The following is a 22,605-nucleotide window of genomic DNA, read 5'->3' as shown; positions in this document are numbered from 1 at the left end:
CTCATTCAGCTCCTCCCCGAGCTCCTCCTCCCACTTGCCCTTCAACTCCTCCACCGAGGCCTCCTCCGCCTCCTGCAGCTCCTGATAAATCGCCGAGACCTTGCCTTCTCCAACCCATACACCCAAAATCACCCTGTCCTGAATCCTTCATGCTGGAAGTAGCGGAAATTCCCTCACCTGCCGTCTCACAAACCCCCTCACTTTCATATATCTAAAAGCGTTTCGGGGAGGCAACCCTAATTTCTCCTCCAGCGCCCCCAGGCTAGCAAAAGTCCCATCTATGAACAGGTCCCCCATCCTTTTAATTCCTGCCCGATGCCAACTTAGGAACCCCCCCATCCATCCTGCCCGGCACAAACCTATGATTATCCCATGTCGGGGACCAAATTGAGGCCCCCACCTCACCCCTATGTCGCCTCCACTGCCCCCAGATCTTCAATGTTGCCGTCACCACCGGGCTCGTGGTGTACCGTGTCGGCGATGGCGGCAGCAGTGCCGTCACCAGCGTCCCCAAGCTAGTACCCACACAAGACTCTTCCACGCCGCCCCCAATCCCTCCATTACCCATTTACGGATCATCGCCACATTAGCTGCCTAATAATAACCACACAGATTCGGCAGCGCCAGCCCGCCCCTGTCCCGACTGCGCTCCAGAAACATCCTCTTCACCCTCGGGGTCTTGCTCGCCCATACAAACCCCATAATACTCCTGCTTACCCACTTGAAATAAGCCTTGGGGATTAGGATGGGTAGGCACTGGAACACGAACAAGAACCTAGGGAGGACTGTCATAGACTGACTGCAGCCTACCCGCCAGGGAAAGTGGCAACACATCCCATCTCCTGAAGTCTCCCTCCATCTGGTCCACCGACCGTGTCAAATTAAGCGTATGCAGGCCCCCCCCCCCCCCCCCCCCCCCCGCTCCTAGCTACCTGGATACCCAGGTATCGAAAGCTCCTTTCCGCCCTCTTCAACGGCAGCTCCTCTAGCCCCCTTTCCTGGCCCCCCGCATGCACTACAAAGAGCTTGCTCTTCCCCACGTTGAGCTGGTAGCCCAAAAAGTCCCCAAACTCCCTGAGGATCCGCATAACCCCCGCCATCTCCTCCACTGGATCTGCAATATATAACAACAGGTCATCAGCATACAGCGACACCTGGTGTTCCTCCCCTCCATGGACCAAACCCCTCCAGTTCCTAGACTCCCTTGATGCCATGGCCAGCGGCTCAATTGCCAGCGCGAACAGCAAAGGGGACAGGGGACACCCCTGTTTCGTCCCCCGGTACAATCTGAAATATTCCGATCTCCACCGGTTCGTAGACACGCTCGCCATCGGCGCCCTGTATGACAACCTGACCCCGCCATGAACCCTTCCCCGAACCCAAACCTGCTAAGCACTTCCCATAGGTACTCCCACTCCACCTGATCAAAGGCCTTCTCCGCGTCCATAGCCGCCACCACCTCCGCTTCCCCCCCCCCCCCCCCACCGAGGGCATCATAATCACGTTCAGGAGCCTCCGCACATTCGCATTCAACTGCCTTCCCTTCACGAACCCTGTCTGGTCCTCATGTATCACTCCCGGGACACAATCCTCGTAGCGAGGACCTTCGCCAGCAACTTGGCATCTACGTTAAGGAGTGAGATCGGCCTATTCGAACCGCACTGCAGTGGGTCCTTGTCCCGCTTGAGAATCAGCGAGATCAGCACTCGAGACATTGTTGGGGGCAGAGTCCCTTCCTCCCTCGCCTCATTGAAGGTTCTCACCAGCAACGGGCCCAACAGATCCACATACTTCCCATAAAATTCAACCGGGAACCCATCCGGTCCCAGGGCCTTGCCCGCCTGCATGCTCCCCAATCCCTTAACCAGCTCCTCCAGCCCCATCGGAGCCCCCAGGCCAGCCACCTGCTCTTCCTCCACCCTCGGGAACCTCAGTTGATCTAAGAACCGCCGCATCCCCTCTTCCCCCTCCGGGGGCTCTGACTTGTACAGGTCCCCATAGAAATCCCTAAATACCTCATTTATTTTACCCGCACTCCGCACGGTATTCCCCCCCTATCCCTGATTCCTCCAATCTCCCACGCCGCCTCCCTCTTACGTAGCTGATGCGCCAGCATCCGACTGCCTTCTCCCCATACTCATACACTGCCCCCTGCATTTTCCTCCACTGAGCCTCTGCCTTCCCCGTGGTCAATAAATCACATTCCAGTTGGAGGTACCGTCGCTCCCTCAGCAGCCCCTCTTCGGGGGCCTCTGCATAGCTCCTGGCCACCTTTACTATCTCCCCCACCAACCTCTCCCTCTCCATCCTCTCTCTCTTCTCCCCGTGAGCCCTAATTGAAATGAGCTCTCCTCTAACCACCGCCTTCAGAGCCTCCCAAACCACACCCACCTGCACCTCCCCATTCTCATTGGCCTCTATGTATCTCTGAATGCACCCCCGGACCCACCCACAAACCTCCTAATCCGCCAACAGTCCCACATCCAGGCGCCACAGCGGCCGCTGGTCCCTCTCCTCCCCCAACTCCAACTCCACCCAGTACGGGGCATGGTCCGAAATTGCTATAGCTGAATATACCGTTCCCTCCACTCTTGGGATCAGTGCCCTACTCATCACAATGAAGTCTATCCGTGAATAGGCCTTATGTACATGGGAGAAAAAAGAGAACTCTCTGGCCCCCGGCCTGGCAAACCTCCACGTATCCACTCCCCCCATCTGGTCCATAAAACCCCTTAGCACCTTGGCCGCAGCTGGCCTCTTACCCGTCCTTGACCTGGATCGGTCCAATGCTGGGCCCAGTACCATATTAAAGTACCCCCCCATTATCAAGCTCCCCGCTTCCAGATCCGGGATACGACTCAACATGCGCTTCATAAACCCTGTATCGTCCCAATTCGGGGCATACACATTCACCAGTACCACCTGGATCCCCTGCAACCTACCACTCACCATCACGTATCTATCCCCATTATCCGCCACGATATTCAGCGCCTCGAAAGACACCCGCTTCCCCACCAGTATTGCAACCCCTCTGTTCTTTGCATCCAGCCCTGAATGAAAGACCTGCCCTACCCATCCCTTTCTCAGCCTGATCTGATCTGCCACCTTCAAGTGCGTCGCCTGAAGCATAACAACGCCTGCCTTCAGTCCCTTTAAGTGCGTGAACACCCGGGCCCTCTTGACCGGCCCATTCAGGCCCCTCACATTCCATGTTATCAGCCGGATCAGGGGGCTACTCGCCCCCCCCCCCCACCCCCCACCCCCACCCTGCCGACTAGCCATCCCCTTTCTTAGGCCAGCCACGTGCTCGCGCCTCCCGCACACTCCAGTCCCCCAGGCGGCGAATCCCCGCCATAGACCTTTAAAGATGGTGTGCTGGACATGGATGCAAATGTCCTGCCCTCATTTCTGACAGACGTAGGGCACGATTCACCTACTGCATTACCACCTGGCGCAAAACCTGGTGCGACAGGTGAATCCGGCGGGAGCCCCAAATTGGGCTCCATGCCGGGCCGATGATTAGTCACCTCGGCGCAAACTGGATCTCTCCCTTGATGCGTGATCCAGATCAGCATATTTAAAAATACCTGGACCAAATTTCACCCAGCGCTCGGGAGTCACTGGCCGCGCCTGCGAGACCTCAACCCGGGCACTGTTTAGCATTGGTTTTCACAAACGTGGACCAGGCGTGACGGCATCTGTGGGGGGGGGGGGGGGGGGGGGGGGGGTCTCGCAGGCCATTAGATACCCCCAGGAATTTGACAGGATAGTACCCTGCCTGGGTTTCAGGGTCAATGCCAGGCTGGCCGTGCCAAGGTACCCAAGTGTCAGGTTATCATTGCCAGGGTCAGACCTGGGGATGCCTCGCCATTTAGAGCGGGGGAGAGGGGGGGAGGGCAGCTCAAGAAGGTTACAGGGGGAGATGTGAAGGGGAGTTCCAGATAGTGGGGGCCTGAAAGGGGGTAGTGAAGATATTCAAAATGGCGCCTCGATTTGCAAAGAGCCAGTCCTGTTCGCGAGCTCGGCTCCTCAATGCAGGAAATCCACTAAGGTGAGGCCTCGCCCAAGGCTCAATAAAACTGGCAAAGTGCTAGTGAATAGTGGGGTGAATCTCAGCCCTGCAGCCACTGAGAAACACCAGATGCTCCGGTTTCCTTCCACAGCCCAAAGATGTGCAGGTTAGGTGGTTTGGCCATGATAAATTGCCTGGTGGTGTCAAAGGTTCATAGATCATAGAATATACAGTGCAGAAGGAGGCCATTCGGCCCATCGAGTCTCTTGGAAAGAGCACCCTACCCAAGGTCAACACCCCCACCCTATCCCCATAACCCAGTAACCCCACCCAATACTAAGGGCAATTTTGGACACTAAGGGCAATTTACCATGGCCAATCCACCTAACCTGCACATCTTTGGACTGTGGGAGGAAACCGGAGCACCCGGAGGAAACCCACGCACACACGGGGAGGATGTGCAGACTCCACACAGACAGTGACCCAAGCCAGAATCGAACCTGGGACCCTGGAGCTGTGAAACAATTGTGCTATCCACAATGCTACCGTGCTGCCCTAAAGTTGTATGGTTAACTGGGGTTATGGGGATATGGCGGGGGAGTGGGGCTAGGTGGTCATTCTCTTTCAGAGGGTCGAACGGGGTTGAACGGTCCAGTTCTGTTTCTGTGTGTCTCAACACGTAAACTGCAAAGTTCAGCTCGGCACAGTCACGTGCTCATGTAACAAATGGCCACCGCATGCTGGAACCTACTGGCTGACTTGACTTTGTGCCCTCCACAGCTGTTTGAACTGGCAAAAGCGACTGCGAGAAGTACAAATAAATTGCGCTGCAAGTGCTGTGAATCGTTCTCACTGTGCAGAGATGAAGAGAAAAGAGAATTGGGCTAATAGCTCTCCAGATAAAGGCAAAGATCTTCTTGCTTTACGACATGGTGCCCTTTCTATTAATAGAATTTATTAGCGAAGCTCCCTGTGTGAAAGGAATTTTAATCAGGCCATTGGGGTAATCAGTTGTAGAAGCGGCACAAGTTTGATGAGGACAGAAAAACAAGGAGACAGAGAATGTTACGACGAAGAGAGAATTTACTATGTTACAAGGTCTGTACATGATCTTGAAAAACACTGCATGTAAAAATAGAGAGAAAGGAAGAAAGATCAACAAGCAACGGACTGCGTTGGTAGGTGGTAAAACTCTGACAGGTTCTGGGTCGGGTACAACATTTATCAGGATTTCCTGAAAGGCTCCATTGGGAAAGATTTCAGTGTTCGGTTATAGTTGTTCAATACCTTTGTATTACGATGAGGCAGTTTGATTTTCTACAGCAACACAAAAGCGACATTGCAACATTGGCTATACTTCAAATGTACTTCATTAGCTTCAGCCGCTTTGAGACATCCTCAGGTCGAGGAAGGCACGGTGGAACTGTAAGTGTTCTTCCTCTGACAGTGTTACTCTGAAGATAGGTCACAATCCAATCCCAAGTGGAGCCTGTGACAGCCCACAACAGTGGCCATCCCACACTGCATCAAGTTAATGCTATGCAGATCTTGTTTGTCGTTTTGTAAACCTTAGCAGGGCCTTATTAAGCATTCTGAGCATGGAAGCTCCTGCTTTAACCCTTAATGCACGAAGAAATATTTCCTCACTCCTTCTCCCAGAGTGTAAAACTGACACCAGGCAATATTACAATACGCCGACACATGTAAATAAATACAAATCTCAGTTCAGCAATTACATTGTAAGCACCATCTTAAGTATGTTATAAAATTTGACCAAGGGACAGGATGGGAAAGAAAATGTTTACTTCTTTCAAATGTCTGGGGAATATGCAATTGGTTTAGAGTGTTCAAAAATGAATTTTAAGAGATTGCACAAATGATAAAGGCATCAATTGTTAATTTCTTGGACATTAAGAAATACCAGTGCATTTGTCCTGCCAACACATGATCTGGAAACAGTACCAACAGGGAGGAAGTAACATATATAAACCACGTGGCTGGACACAGTTAAGACAGACAAAGAAGTTATTGCTGTAAAAGAGAGCTGCAGCAGAGGGGTAAACAGCAGGGTACATTTACAAGGAGCTGTGCGTGCATAATACAGTTAAACAGGACAGAAATTTGAAGATAAGGTTAGAGTAGGGATTGTAAATTGGACAATTTTACTGTTGTTGCTTCAATTTTCCCCAGAGTCGACCAGACTGTTTAACAGGGTTCATGAGAGGGATGGATAAATGAGTCTCTGGGGAATCTGTGCCATGGAGACTGCCATGACCTAGCGAAGGAGATTCTGCAGAAGTGTGCCATTCTGATGTGGACTATCTCCTGGGAGCTCGGATAGAATACGGCTGCCAGTTAACACAACGTGAGGGCCTAATTAATTGAGTGGGAAAGTGAGAAATGCTACCGACCAAAGGCCAAGCTACAGAACTTTGGCACTGCCACACGTCTGCGGCGAGTGATGCAAGTATTTATGGTTTTGTAAGATATACATAGAAACATACTTAGAAAATAGAAGTAGGAGGAGGCCATTAGCCCTCTCAAGCCTGCTCCACTATTCATTGTGATCATGGCTGATCATTGAGTTCAATACTCTGATCCCGACTTCCTCCATATCCCTTGATCCATTTAGCCCCAAGAGCTCTATCTAATTCCTTCTTGAAATTACACAATGTTTTTGCCTCAACTACTTTTGCGGTAGTGAATGCCACAGATTCACCACTGTCTGGATGAAAAAATTTATCCTCACTTCAGTCCTAAAAGGTTTACCCCTTGTCCTCAAATTATGACCCCTAGTTCTGGACTCCCCCACTATCGGAAACATTCTTTCTGAATCGACCCCGTCTAATCCTGTTAGAATTTTATAAGTTTCTAGGAGATCTCCCCTCACTCTTCTAAACTCCAGATCCTAACCGATTTAGTCTCTCCTTGTATGACACTCCCGCCATCCCAGGAATCAGCCTGATAAACCTTTGCTGCACTCCCTCCATAACAAGAACATCCTTCTTCAGATAAGGACACCTAAACTGCACACAATACTCCTGGTGTGGCCTCACCAATGCTCTGTACAATTGTAGTAAAACATCCCTATTCCTATACTCAAATCCTCTCGCTATGAAGGCCAACATACCATTTGCCGTCTTTACTGCCTGCTGTACCTTCACGCTTACTTTCAATGACTGGTGCATGAAATGAAATGAAAATCACTTATTGTCACAAATAGGCTTCAAATGAAGTTACTGTGAAAAACCCCTAGTCGCCACATTCCGGCGCCTGTTCGGGGAGGCTGGTACGGGAATTGAATCGTGCTGCTGGCCTGCCTTGGTCTGCTTTCAAAGCCAGCGATTGAGGACACCAAGGTCTCACTGAGTATCCACCTCTCTCAATTCACACCCATTCAAATAATAATCTGCCTTTCTATTTTTGCTACCAAAGTGGATAACCTCGTATTTATCCATGTTACATTGCATCTGCTATGCAAATGCCCACTCACTTGAACTAGCCTGTTCAAATCCTGTGGAAGAATCTCTGCATCCTCCTCACAACTCACCCTCCCACCCAACTTTGTATCATCTGCAAATTTGGAAATATTGCATTTAGTTCCCTCGTCCAAATCATTAATATATAATTGGAGTCCTGTAAGAATAGTTATAATAATCTTTATTGTCACAAGTAGGCTTACATTAACACTGCAATGAAGTTACTGTGAAAATCCCCCAGTCGCCACATTCCAGCGCCTGTTCGGGTACACAGAGGAAGAATTCAGAATGTCCAATTCATCTAACAAGCACTTCTTTCGGGACTTGTGGGAGGAAACCAGAGTACCCGGAGGAAACCCACGCAGACCCAGGGAGAACGTGCAGACTCCACACAGACAGTGCGGAGTCGACCTGGGACCCTGGTTCTGTGAAGCAGCAGTGCTAACCACTGTGCTACCGAGCCACCCAGGTCCTAGCACAGATCCCTGCCTTACCCCCACTAGTCACTGCCTGCCAATCGGAAAAGGACCCATTAATTCCAACCATATGTTTGTTATATCGACGTTTTGGGGGTTGATTAGCTCAGTTGGCGAAAGGCTAGTTCATGATGTGAAGTGTCACCAACGGTGTGGGTTCAATTCCCGTACTGGCTGTGGTTATCTATGAAGGCCCCGCTTTCTCAACCTTGCCCCTTGCCTGAGGTGTGGTGACCCTCAGGTTAAACCACCACCAGACAGCATCTCTCAAAAAGGGGAGAGCAGCCCATGGTCCTCGGGGACTATGGCGACTTTTAACTTTTGTCTCATATCAGCTTTTTTACCTTTTTATTCGAAGCTTCATTCGCCCATAAATTCATGTTTAATTTGTATTGGTTGTGATTCGTGTTTGGGTAAAAGTTACAATAAATGGAATCTTATTGGTAATTTCTTCATTTGGGGGTTATTCCGTAAATTTGGTTATTTTGGTTTTTGGTTTTCCTCCAGAAATCATAACAAGTCAATCATTAACGATTGTAGTTGGAACTGAAGGTTGAAATAATGGCATTAGAATTAGCTGCCATAATTTAGCCACATCTGTTTGTTCCCTCTGCCCTGATGGGAGAAGGGCTGAAGTACAAGCAGAACTATTAATGTTGTACACATTATAGGTGCTCGTAGTGTCCCGATAGTGCTAGTCCATCCCAGATGCACCAGACCTCCTTATCCCATAGTAGTCCCATTCTGCCATCTCATCTATGTTCACTGACCTATGTTGGCTCCAAGTCTGGTAGTGCCTCCGTTTTAAAATTCTTGCGTTCAAATTGTCCGATGGCCTCAAACATCCCTCCAGTCCTATTACCCTCTGGGCCATCCACACTTCTCCAATTCTTATCTCTTGTACATCCCCATTTTTCTTCACCCCCACCAATGGCAGCCATGTCTTCAGCTCCTTAAGTCTAAAGCTTTTGAATTTTCTCCCAATACCACTCCACCACCCTCTCTTCCTTTAAGATGTTTCTTAGAGATACCACTTTGAGCAGGCATTTGATCACCTATCGTAACATCGCATGTGGCTTCACATCAATTTTGCTTTGGTCATGCTTCTGTGGGTGTGAATGCACCTTGGGATATTTACTGCTTCATGAATGCAAATTATTGTTGTCATCACATTACAAATATCCGTTTGTTCGTTTGCCAGCCAAGCAGCTGGAAATTCCTTTGCACAAGTGAGCTACACATTAATGAAATTGAAGCTCATACTTTGTGGTTCGCAGGAAATGAATGGCACCAGCTGTACAATACACTTCCACTTGCTCACATGATTCCCATGGGTTACTGCGGGAGAATTTACCACATGGGAGATTTCCTACTCTGGCACCGAGAACGTAACCAGCAGTCGATGCAGGTTGGTGAGCACGAGGGAATGGGTGAAAGGGACGAGGTGTGAATGAAGATATGGGCAGCAAATGTAATCCTTAATTTCTGGTTGTGGTGAAGCATTGACGATCAGAAGAATGACAAACTAAGTATGAGTTGACCATGTGGCCAGTCTCTGGCCGGGATATTCCGGCCCTGTCGTGGTGGGACTTTCCGGCCCTGCCGTGGTTGGATTTTCCCACCTGTCGTGGTGGGGTTTTCCGGCCCAGCTGTGGGTATGCAGCTGGCCAGTCAAACATCTTTCAGATGGACTGGACGATCCTGGCATAGGGTGGGCTGAAAAATCCCATTCTCTGGCTCTGTCTCTCTCTCTCTGTGTGTAGGGGGTGACAACTTTGCTGTGTATCCCTGGAGTCTTGTGACAATGTGACACAGTGGCTTCTTAGTTATAAAAATATAGGCGACAGGGTAAAGAATGTCTGACTGGATGGGCTGGTTGTAGGTGAAAAATCATGTGATGAAGCTTCCAAGAATATTTCCGGTCAGAATTGGTAACCCTGGGCTAGATTCTCCGGTCCCCCGGCTGTGTGTTTCTTGGTGGTGCGCCGTTCGCTGTCAGCGGGATTGTATCTTCCTGCCGCTTGTCAATGGGATTTCCCAATGCAACCACCCCACGCTGGCGGGAAACCCGTGGGCAGGAGTGTACCGTTGACGGGAAAAGTTAATCCCAATAACCGGAGAATCCTGGTGCCTCTCTCTCTCCCTCTCTTACACACATACTCAGTCACACATCAAATACACGGTTATGACACCAAAGTTTCATTTCCCGCCCTAAAGCTAACATTAACAATCATGAACAATGATGCATCATGTAATGCCGCTAGGTCAATCTAGTGTTGATTAGGAGTATACTATCCTGGCGGGAAGTTTTATGCAATCAAAGTGATAAAGTTACCACCAGATTAATCTGTTATCGGATACAAAGTAGGAAGGGATTAATGGTTTCCACATACACCTACTCCAAATGAGGATAGAAGTGCCAAATTGCGATCAACACAAATGGCACAACTCAGCGAGTCAAGGACCCTGCACTTCAGTCCCTAGTTGTAGGAAGCGAACAATGTTGTTGGAGGCCTGCAGAGTTGATGCAGGTGTCAATACCTGTGGGCAGCAAATACCACCCTCCATATTACCATGCTGCATTTTCCGCCTGTAGAGTGGGCAGTATCACTCTTTACTGAATGAGAAGGGAACTAAGTTAAGGTGATCAGCCCTTCTTCAGAAGGAAAAGCTCCCGTTTCAGCTTCAGTGACCCAAGCCAGTGATCCATACAGTAAATTACCATTAACACCTGACTCATTATCCAGTAGAATACCTTTTGTGATCACTTGCTGCCTTTGGTCTTGTGACTCCCAGACATGTATCAGTTAGTTTATGAGCAGAATAGTTAATAATTGAAGTGAGTACAAGGTTGTAAAGGTTCTGGGAATGTCCTGATGTTATCAAGCATGCAAGATTTATTCCCAGGGATCCTCTCGGAAGGAGCGATCACAATATGGTGGAATTTAAAATATAGATGGAGGGTGAGAAGGTAAAATCAAGCACTAGTGTTTTGTGCTTAAACAAAGGAGATTACAATGGGATGAGAAAAGAACTAGCTAAGGTAGACTGGGAGCAAAGACTTTATGGTGAAACAGTTGAGGAACAGTGGAGAACCTTCCAAGCAATTTTTCACAGTGCTCAGCAAAGGTTTATACCAACAAAAAGGAAGGACGGTAGAAAGAGGGAAAATCGACCGTGGATATCTGAGGAAATAAGGGAGAGTATCAAATTGAAGAAAAAAACATACAAAGTAGCAAAGATTAGTGGGAGACTAGAGGACTGGGAAATCTTGGGGGGCAACAGACAGCTACTAAAAAAGCTATAAAGAAGAGTAAGATAGATTATGAGAGTAAATTTGCTCAGAATATAAAAACAGATAGTAAAAGTTTCTACAAATATATAAAACAAAAAAGAGTGGCTAAGGTAAATATTGGTCCTTTAGAGGATGAGATGGGAGATGAGGAAATGGCTGAGGAACTGAACAGCTTTTTTGGGTCGGTCTTCACAGTGGAAGACACAAATAACATGCCAGTGACTGATGGAAATGAGGCTATGACAGGTGAGGACCTTGAGAGGATTGTTATCACCAAGGAGGTAGTGATGGGCAAGCTAATGGGGCTAAAGGTAGACAAGTCTCCTGGCCCTGATGGAATGCATCCCAGAGTGCTAAAAGAGATGGCTAGGGAAATTGCAAATGCACTAGTGATAATTTACCAAAATTCACTAGACTCTGGGGTGGTCCCGGCGGATTGGAAATTAGCAAACGTGACACCACTGTTTAAAAAAGGAGGTAGGCAGAAAGCGGGTAATTATAGGCCAGTGAGCTTAACTTCGGTAGTCAGGAAGATGCTGGAATCTATCATCAAGGAAGAAATAGCGAGGCATCTGGATGGAAATTGTCCCATTGGGCAGACGCAGCATGGGTTCATAAAGGGCAGGTCGTGCCTAACTAATTTAGTGGAATTTTGTGAGGACATTAACAGTGCGGTAGATAACGGGGAGCCAATGGATGTGGTATATCTGGATTTCCAGAAAGCCTTTGACAAGGTGCCACACAAAAGGTTGCTGCATAAGATAAAGATGCATGGCATTAAGGGGAAAGTAGTAGCATGGATAGAGGATTGGTTAATTAATAGAAAGCAAAGAGTGGGGATTAATGGGTGTTTCTCTGGTTGGCAATCAGTAGCTAGTGGTATCCCTCAGGGATCAGTGTTGGGCCCACAACTGTTTACAATTTACATAGATGATTTGGAGTTGGGGACCAAGGGCAATGTGTCCAAGTTTGCAGATGACACTACGATAAGTGGTAAAACAAAAAGTGCAGAGGATACTGGAAGTTTGCAGAGGGATTTGGATAGGCTAAGTGAATGGGCTAAGGTCTGGCAGATGGAATACAATGTTGACAAATGTGAGGTTATCCATTTTGGTAGGAATAACAGCAAAAGGGATTATTATTTAAATGATAAAATATTAAAACATGCTGCTGTGCAGAGAGACCTGGGTGTGCTAGTGCATGAGTCGCAAAAAGTTGGTTTACAGGTGCAACAGGTGATTAAGAAGGCAAATGGAATTTTGTCCTTCATTGCGAGAGGGATGGAGTTAAAGACTAGGAAGGTTATGCTGCAATTGTATAAGGTGTTAGTGAGGCCACACCTGGAGTATTGTGTTCAGTTTTGGTCTCCTTACTTGAGAAAGGACGTACTGGCAGTGGAGGGTGTGCAGAGGAGATTCACTAGGCTAATCCCAGAGCTGAAGGGATTGGATTACGGGGGGAGGTTGAGTAGACTGGGACTGTACTCGTTGGAATTTAGAAGGATGAGGGGGGATCTTATAGAAACATATAAAATTATGAAGGGAATAGATAGGATAGATGCGGGCAGGTTGTTTCCACTGGCGGGTGAAAGCAGAACTAGGGGGCATAGCCTCAAAATAAGGGGAAGTAGATTTAGGACTGAGTTTAGGAGGAACTTCTTCACCAAAGGGTTGTGAATCTATGGAATTCCTTGCCCAGTGAAGCAGTAGAGGCTCCTTCAGTAAATGTTTTTAAGATAAAGATAGATAGTTTTTTGAAGAATAACGGGATTAAGGGATATGGTGTTCGGGCCGGAAAGGGGAGCTGAGTCCACAAAAGATCAGCCATGATCTCATTGAATGGCAGAGCAGGCTCGAGAGGCCAGATAGCCTACTCCTGCTCCTAGTTCTTATGTTCCTATTTCTGGGAGCAATCTAAGGAGGGGGTTTATGATAATATTGGAACCGGGAAAGAAAAGGCAATATGAATGCCAGCCAAGAGTCATCCAATCAAATAACGAGTCTGTCCGTTGTCCAATTGCAGTGGGAATGGAAATGTTGGGTGAGCAATGCAGGGAGCGTGAGGACGGAGGTGGAGGGAACAATTCAGGACAACTTGGCAATGTCAGGGGCCAGATCCCGGACAGTGCCTGGAGGCAGATACTGGGGGGGAGGGGGGCTGGTGAAGGGGATGGGTGTTTCATGAGGCGGTTCCATGGGCCGGGGGACAGGGGGATCCATTGGTGGCGGCGGGAGGGGAGGTCAGTTTTGAACTGCTTGCATTGGGGGTCCTTTAAAAAAAAATTCCTCGGTCTTTTGAAAATTGAGCCTGCCCTATCAGCAAGGCATTGTGGGACCTGTCCCTTCAAATTTCTTTTACTAAGCAGCCAAAAAATATGGGGAGGAAGCCGGCCTGGGGGCTAGCAGCATCCACACAGTTTTTCCCACCCACTGCACCACCCTGCGCCCAGTTACCAGCAACCCGGGGTTTGCTTAAAAATTGCTGGTAACCTAAGCAGGCAGAAAACTCTTTGCAAAAACAAACAAGGAAAGGATAATGAAGCTTGACAATAAACCGTTGTTTCAGCTGTTCAATCGTTTAAGCAGCGTCCTTCAACAAGATGAAGTTAAGGCAAGGTCGTTTTCATAGTAGGAGGTATAAGATCCAAGGCATTGGGAATGTATCAGAAACTATTGCAAATTGAAAAGTCATTTGCACAATTCACTACATGTCTAACATTTGTAACAAACCAGCTTGTTTATAAGACAATTCTTCTGTAGCCCTCTGCATCAACTCTCAACGGTAACAAATAAAAAACTGTTCAAACGCACTACCATTTACCGCTTGCGCACCATTTTGAATTCTGTACAGACTATTTGTGCCTGTTTATATCTTTCCGAAATGTTATTTCTATTGACGTCAGTGGAGGAGATGCAGAACGGGCTACTGAGATCACAATCACCTGCTCTACAATCTTGCGTCACATCAAGAAGCTTATCTTTTTGCTCCCAGTGTTGGAATGCCAATTCCACCCCTGACCCATGGCACTTGTGTCAACACACCTGACCACACCCCAAACCCAGGTAAAGTGGGAAGGATTGTAAAACAGCCACGAGTAGGGTGAGAAGAGCCACACAGATTCTGAAATAAACAATGAATTGCCAGGGTGCATCATAACATTGAGATATTCCTCTGAGACAGAGCTAGTATCTGCAAGAAGGTAAATTAATTCCGTCGTGTTTTAATCTGGTGATGTACAATCCATTTTATCTCAGACACACCAAAGGCATATTCCATCAGCACAAAGGTCATTGACGCAGCAGAATGCTTGACAATACTTTGTATGTATATATATAAATAATGGAATTCATGCAATGTACCTTCCCTCTATATATATATAATATTAATTTATCTATATTTTTCTACATTGATCTCAGTGTCTACATATCTATAAAATTTATATCTAACGATATAAATCCATATTTTAGCTAAATAATTACTATACATATATCCATACATATGCAACATATATCCATCTATCATATATCTATACATGTGTGTTTGTATCTTTTGGTACCTTGAGTGGAATAGCGTGAATGTTTGAGCAGCATCCAGACGTTAAATTGCTCTAGACCCTGCTCCTCAGTTCTATTACATGATTGAGTGGATTGAGGCTGCATGGGCCCTCATCCTGATGAAGACCTGCTCTAGACAGACACTTCCACAGGCAGCCAAACATGCTGGTGAGCTAACTGGGTTTTACGACAGTAGTTCACATTCAAGATTCCCCACAGTGAGAGGAAAGTCAGGAATGTGAGTCATCAAACTCTGCTCCGTTGTATCGCCAATTCCTGGTGCACTGGAAGTTTTCCTCGACTGCAAATATTTTGAATGGAAGGGCGGCTCGGTGGCGCGGTGGTTAGCACAGCTGCCTCACGGAGCCAAGGACCCGGGTTCGACCCCAGCCCTGGGTCACTGTCTGTGTGGAATTTGCACATTCTTCCCTGTGTCTGCGTGGGTCTCACCCCCACATCCCAAAAAGATGTGCAGGGTAAGGGAATTGGCCATGCTAAACTGCCCCTTAATTGAAAAAAAAAAGAATTGGATACTCTAAATTAAAAAATATATATATTTCGAATGGGATAAGGATGCTAAAGCAGTGTGGGAACACCTTCAACACAAAACCTGTAACAGTTCTCCTCTTCTCCACCAACCAACTCCCCACCCCCGCCTCCATCCCCTGAATAACCCAGCACCTTTGCCTGTTGGATCAAATGTCCACACATAAAACCTTCACTCTGAGGACACCTCGAAGCCTGCTGCAAAAATGACATACAATTACACGGTGCCAGGAGCGAGCACCTTACCGAGACAGTTTAGTCCATACCTAATGCTGCTCATGCTGCCTGTGTCAGATCCCAGTTTGCATCGCTCCAACTGGCTGGCGACAATCTGGCGCTCGGCCTCCAGCTCTCTGGTTAGTCTCTCAAACTGCAGCTCCTGCAATGGGAAGAAAGAAAGACAGAAAGCGACATCAGTCATGGGAAAAGGAGAAATGAAGGATTGAGATGGGGCTGGGGCAGGGCACATGAGAAATTCCTCCTTTAGACTGCTGTTAGATCACATCACTGAGTCAGAACACAGACGATTGTAGATCTGCACAATGGCAGTTAAACAGAAAACTGATCAATAAAAAACAGTCCTGTTGAGAAAAGTCCTTTTCTTTCGACTTTCACTGGTGATATATCTGACATAATTGCATCTCAAGCATTCCCAAAGAGAATGCGGCTCACACATGGCACAGATAAAGAGAGAGCTGCATTTATGTAGTGCCTTTCACATCTTCAGGATGTGCCAATATGTTTTACTGACAATTGAGCCCTTTGATGTGTATAGCCAGGGTTGTAATATGGGGAATGTGGCAGCCAATCTGTGCACAGCATGACCTTCAAGACTGCCAGATGATAGAGAGGAAATAACCAATTTTTAAAAGATGATGCCGGTGGAGGTATTCCAGCACACTGGGGGAGCCCTCCTGCTCTTTGAAATAGTGCCAGAAGATCTTTTTGGTCCACCTGTGAGGCCAGGGAGGCCTTGGTTGAACCCCTCATCCAAAAGATGGTATCTCCAATAGTGCATCACCCCCCGCTGTCCTCCACTGGAGTTTCAATCCAGATGATGTGCTGAATTGGGCCATGAAGCCACAACCTAATTCAGTGCCAACATTTTCCCACTAAGCCACAGCTGACACAAGATTATAATTGGGGTAGAACCACATTTCACTCCGATTCTCAATTACTTGCAGACTGGTTGGCACTGATGGGGAATGAAGCAGTTCGCTGAGTTTGTTAGGTTTTTCTCAAACTGTTCTCTCTAGTAGATTTTACTGTTAAATCAATGGAGGTTCATGCAGGTTGGGGTGGGAGGCTTGCGGGGGTTGGGGAATGAGCAAGAAAAGATCACCCTCACCCTGGTCTCCTTCAATCAAGGTATATTCTGTTAGCTCAGTAAACGACTGCAGGATTGGTAGATCTTTGTGACCTGCAGACATATATGTGTGAACATTGAGCCACCACATAACCATCTGACACCAGTTTTTGGTGGCAGCCTATTTTCCTCAAACTGCCTGTTACCTCTGTCCAAGTCAAATCAATAGTTTTGTCATAACTGCATGCTAGTGACTATGGCTCAGCCAAAACTGAGCCAAAAGGTTTTGGGTCTCCCACCCCACAGACTGAACTCACAATATAGGCTGATACTCCAATGTAGTACTGATGGAACGTTGCACTATTGGAGGTTGAGACTTCAAACAAGTCACATCTGCCCACTCTGATGTAGGTAGAAGATCCCACAGTACTGTATTGAAGAAAGGTAGGGGTGTCCCCGATGGCCTGACGAAAATTTATCCTTCAACCAACCTCACCATATACAGAATAACTATTACTTCACAGAATGCGGTTTGCATTCCGACATAAGGTCAAATTGCATCAATAAAAATGGATCCAGATTTGAGGCTTCCTTGCCTCCCACTCTGCTGTCCTCAACAGCATCTGCTGTTTCTATGATTCTATTGCAGGCAAATGTGGTTAGCTTAGAAGGGCTTTTTTGTTGGCATGGACCAGTTTTGGACCGAAGGCTTGTCTCCGTGCCGTAGATTCTATGATCTGCTATTCTCATCTGGCATGAGGCGAAAGATCGAGCGAGAAAGGAGTGTCTGGATTTCAATGTAAAATACTCGGCGTGGAATGGTAATCCAACTCTGAATGCCATTCCACGCAAGTTACAGGCCATTGTTTCCCAGTGTGAGCTGGTCATTGACAGCACGGCCTTAGTTAAACCAACATGTATTGATGGCGTTAACATTCTAAATGTCATGAGAATATCCGGGAAATCCAAGAAATTTGACTATCATCTGCTGGTAATGTTCTGGTTATATATTTTAAATTGTGGGAATACGTAAGATAATGAAGGCAGGGACAGTGTGAATGGAACTAATAAGTTTAATATGTAAATGAGCTTAGCAGCACTGTAAACCGATGTTTACCTCAGGCAGGTTTGTAAGCGGGGGTGGGGTGCAGAACATGGATAGATTTGAATAAGTTGTTTAGAGTTCAAAAAAAGGGATATCGGGCAAAATTCTCCATTTGGGAGACTAAGTGGTGACACCAGAACTGAACTCCGTGTGGTTCGCATTCCCATTGGGGGCGCTATTTGTGAAGAATCTCAAGACATGCTGATGGGCCAGCACTCTGCTGAATCAAATTCCGATCAATCCTGCTGGGGCCAGAGTTAGCACCAAAGAGCCTGGCAGCTGGGACTGTATTTAAGTGCTCCACTTATCACACACTCTCACAGCCACCAAGGTGGCGCAGAGAAGACCTGCCCCCCGAGGTTGGGAGTCCAAAGTGGATCCACAGCTTCATGCCAGTGAGGAGCGGAGGGACACCCTCTTCCCCACTGTGGGCTGCTGGTCTGTCCTCCAGTGGTGGTGGTGGCAGAGGCGGTCAGCACTGCCAGTCTCACCAGGAGGAGACAGCTGGTGATCCAAAGGGATGGGGGCCACTGGTGAGTGCTCTGCCCACCAGGGAGGGTGCCAAAGGCTGTGGTACAGGTATACTCTGGTTGGCGTGAGCTCTGCTGATCCTCTGCTTCTTTTGCAATGGGACAGCGCTTCTGAGGAGTGCCAACACCTGGAGGGCTCCTGATTGAGCTTGGCCCTTGATGATCCAGCTGGGTTATGGGTTGTCCAGGGGGGCAGCCCGGGTGGGCTCCCAGATGATCAGAGGCCTTCTGAGCATTTAAAAGACACAGGCAGCATTCAGCAGTGTGAGCAGCCAGTGGCCTGTAAGCAGCACCAAAGGGGTGCTTTTCAAAGACAGACTGCAGCAATGGTGGTCTGAGCTAGGCCATCCCGATCCCGAGGGGGACACTCCAAGTTCACGGACCTGGCACCAAGGCACTACCCGTTACTGCCCCGGGCCCAAGCAGCCATCCCCTAGCAAGTCCGACGGTTTTAAAAAAAAAATCTGTCCTCCCACTCCCCCCCTCCACATCCATGGCGCTCAGTCCACATTTGTAAATACTTGTTGTAATTCACGTCTGCGAGACCTCTGTCTGAGGAGCGGAGCATCATGGAAGGGCAAAGCATATTGTGTCCAACCCGCAAATCACATTTTAATGCATACAAATTCCGGTTTTGCCATGCCACCACCGCTGTGGGACGCAAACCTGGTTATCGCCATCAGCGAGGGCCCGGAGCAAGACACCTCAATCGGCACCAGATACGAACATTGATTTTGGCCGGACGCCCAATTCTCCGCCCGATTATGGTTCACGTTTGCAGCGTTGCAAGGTGGAGAATTTTACCCATAAAGTGCAAGGACGAGGCGTCAAAGAAAGTTTCATAAGGTGAGTTTACTTTGCTTTAAACTCAAAAAACTAAAATCAAGGTATGTAAGGTACTTAAGTCTAGGGGGAACAGAGTGCTAAAGAAGTTAGGTCATCAAAGGGGAAAAATCATATTTAAGGCAATACTAAACCTATGCCGTGAGCTGGTTCTTAGATAGATACCACCCTATAGCATGAATAACTGTTTAGCTCCCAGCATGCTGCTGACTTACCTCAGAAGTGAACCCAAGAGATGTAACCGCATTGTGTGGTAACAGTCACTTGATTTTTATAGATATTAAAATCTATACGGTGTTGTGAAACAGTTTGGGGAGTGTTGGCTCTGAGCTTGTTAAGTCAGGATTGTTTGGAACTGTTTAAATTAGTGATACAGTGTATAACCATTGTCCCAGTTAAGTGTACATCTAGTTTACTTTATTGCTTTGTATTCCATTTCTTAATAAACATTTCTTTTATTAAAATCGTCACAAAACATCTGGGACATCATTCTCTGGATTACAAAGCCTTTCTCATATGAGAGCCAACTGCAAAAATACAGTTCAGGGCAACTGTTGCAAATTTCCCTTCTGGGAATTGAAGAACTCGGCATTTTCCATCAGCCGTGCTCTTAACATAAACAAATATTGTCCACTCTGTCCTACCCTTTGAACACCTGCTGCACCAATCTTTTGCTGCTCACCCCTGACAGTCTCTGATTTTGAAAGAAACATCATGCAGCCACTCCCTCAGTTCCGTAAATGACCACAGAAACACGGTTTAGCTGCTGCACCTGCCACTGCAACTGAGACCCTCTCACACCCACAACACCCATCTCAATGCATTCCCCTTTGGAGGATGTAGCACATTTAGCAGTTCCAGACCTACCCCCCAAAATGCTACAAAGCAGGCCACGAATACCACTCGGACCCAGGACCCGAACAACGTTTACGATCGAGGACATGGCTTACAACGCAATGTCTAAACTATCAACACTGTGTCAGCCAAACCTTTTCCTCCCATGACAAACAGACCAGCTCCTTCCCCTCACGGCCGTTAAACCCCATGAAGTTCAGGTCAAGGAAAGTTACGACAACCACACAGTCTGGCTCATGTGCCTCCTCTTTGCTTATTCCAGGATGGTCCATGCCCAGAGTAGCAAGGAATGCCTAGAGTGGGCCATGCCCAGCTTGCTTGAACATGAGCCGAAGTTACTGCTGCAGCAGGTGGAGGCCCACAGGGATGTCCAGTTGCCATTGGGGCATAGGCTGCCTCTCAGTACCACCAAGGCAGCCTAGCTCAAGTAGCTGAGTTGGTCAGCACCTCAGGCTATTACCAGAGGAGCTGGATCCAGTGTCATAAGCGCTTCAGTGAACGTCTGCACTATGGCAAGATGAGTGAGATATTCCTATAACACATACAGCGTGGCTTTGCTGTATGCAGCATGACTCGTCTCTGGTGGACACATGATGCAGAGCCGTGCTACAGAAGCATTTGTCCATGGCCTAGGTGAAACAGGCTATGTGAATATGAATGGAGGACCTGGGGGAAGAGGCAACTTGGCGACATCTCCATTTTCCATGCCTCGATGAGCCTACGCATTACCCTTTTCCTCTTTCCTTTCAGGAGAGCCCACAACACCCAGGGAGCTAGTGAAGATCAGGGATGGGACCCCAAATCTGAAAGATCTGTGGAGGGGAGGGTAATGGCTATCGCGCAGATTCCACCATGATGCATGCATGGATGTCGGCGAGTCCGCCCACCTGAGTGCGCATGGCCGTGGGGTTGGTGGGACATCATAGGTGATGGAAGAGGGGGAACAGAATGGTGCCTTGGCCACTAGTTGCGATGGATGATCCTAGGTTATGAAGGTGGCCAGCATGGGACAAACTGACTTCCGCCAGACCGATTTAGGCATGGCTTTTGAAGAAGATCAATGGGAATGGGAATGCTTTACACGACTCCATCTCGTGATTGTCTGGTGTTTCCCTCAAAGACCTCGGAACTATGGTTCTCCACCACCCCATCCCTTCCCAGAGAGGATGCCAAACTCAGTCACAAGGACGAGGCACACCATCACCAGCTTTTGAGGGCACACCATCACCAGCTTTTGAGGCAGCAAGCATCACCAGAGACACATACAGCAGTGGACTTATGAGCGGAGATAGATCGAGGTGAGCACAAAGTGAAGAACATGAAACCAGTATGCTGGAGGAGGTGTAAGAGGCAGAGGTGTCTGTTGTAAGGACCCTTCTTGTTGATTCCCTTATTTCCCATTTCTTTTACTTGATCATTGTCAGTTTTTGATCCATGGATATTTAATGGACATTTACCTTTAAGTTGAGCAGGAAAAGTGAGGAACTCAAAAGTTGCGAAATAGTACACTGTGCTATGGAGGTTTAGCTTTTGAAGAGCAGAACCCAGACTTTCTGGCACCCGAGAGGTCAGAGGATTTCAGTTTGATTGGTTGGCTGGCAGCCAATGATTTGGCCAAAGGTGGTATTATAGCTGGCGACAGGCGGTGATTGGGTCCTACCTGTGTGGGATGGTTTTCAGAGAACCCAGGAAGGGACAGTTGGTCCTAGATTCTGAGAGGAGATGCTGTGAGCTGATGTCTCTCTCTCTATCTCCCTTCCCCGAACAGGCGCCGGAATGTGGCGACTAGGGGCTTTTCACAGTAACTTCATTGAAGCCTACTTGTGACAATAAGCGATTTTCATTTCATTTCATTTCCAGAAGTGTCACCTATCTGCTATTTTCTGAACCTGCGGAGATATTTTGAGACCTTTTACATATTCTTTTATCTTTGCAGTCCTCTTTTCACTCTCTGTCTGTCTTGTGAGTGTGTAGAAGGTGGCGGCGAGTTAAAGAGGGGTGGAGGGGTTAAGAATTAGATAATAGTTAACCGGTTGTAATTGCTGCCTATTTATTCAGAGTTACTGTTATTACTAAAAATGAATTGTGTTTAAATTTACAAACCTGGGCCGGGATTCTCCCCTACCCGGCGGGGTGGGGAGTTCCGGCGTAATGGAGTGGCAGGGACCACTCCGGCGTCGGGCTGCCCCAAAGGTGCGGACTTCTCCGCACCTTTAGGGGCCAAGCCCTCACCTTGAGGGGCTAGGCCCGTGCCGGAGTGGTTTGCGCTCCACCGGCTGGCGGGAAAGGCCTTTGGTGCCACCCCAGCCGGGGCCGAAAGGTCTTCGCCGGGCGACGCGGGTTGGCGCATGCGCGGGAGCGTCAGCGGCTGCTGACGTCATCCCCGCACATGCGCAGGGGAGGGGGTCTCTTCCGCCTCTGCCATTGTGAAGACCACGGCGAAGGCAGAAGAAAAAGAGTGCCCCACGGCACAGGCCCGCCCGCGGATCGGTGGGCCCCGGTCGCGGGCCAGGCCACCGTGGGGGCACCCCCCGGGCCAGATCCCCCCCCCCCCCCCCCCCCCAGGACCCCGGAGCCTGCCCACGCTGCCTTGTCCCGCCGTTC

The 22,605-nt window shown here is 48.2% G+C and overlaps 1 protein-coding gene across 7 annotated transcripts in view; it reads right to left on the bottom strand.

Moving 5' to 3' along the window:
* The window catches only part of LOC140425471 (catenin delta-2-like), a 1,686,689-nt gene that overhangs the window by 693,729 nt on the left and 970,355 nt on the right, over positions 1 to 22,605 (bottom strand). For all 7 annotated transcript variants that reach the window (XM_072509780.1, XM_072509779.1, XM_072509782.1 and 4 more), the window contains one exon: positions 15,629 to 15,741. In XM_072509780.1, the coding sequence (XP_072365881.1) occupies positions 15,629 to 15,741 (113 nt within the window). The remainder of the gene's footprint in view (positions 1 to 15,628; positions 15,742 to 22,605) is intronic.

This window comes from Scyliorhinus torazame, chromosome 6, assembly GCF_047496885.1.
Source record: "Scyliorhinus torazame isolate Kashiwa2021f chromosome 6, sScyTor2.1, whole genome shotgun sequence".
Taxonomy (NCBI): domain Eukaryota; kingdom Metazoa; phylum Chordata; class Chondrichthyes; order Carcharhiniformes; family Scyliorhinidae; genus Scyliorhinus; species Scyliorhinus torazame.
Note: the sequence above shows the minus strand (reverse complement) of the source record. Positions and strands in the feature narration are given on the sequence as shown.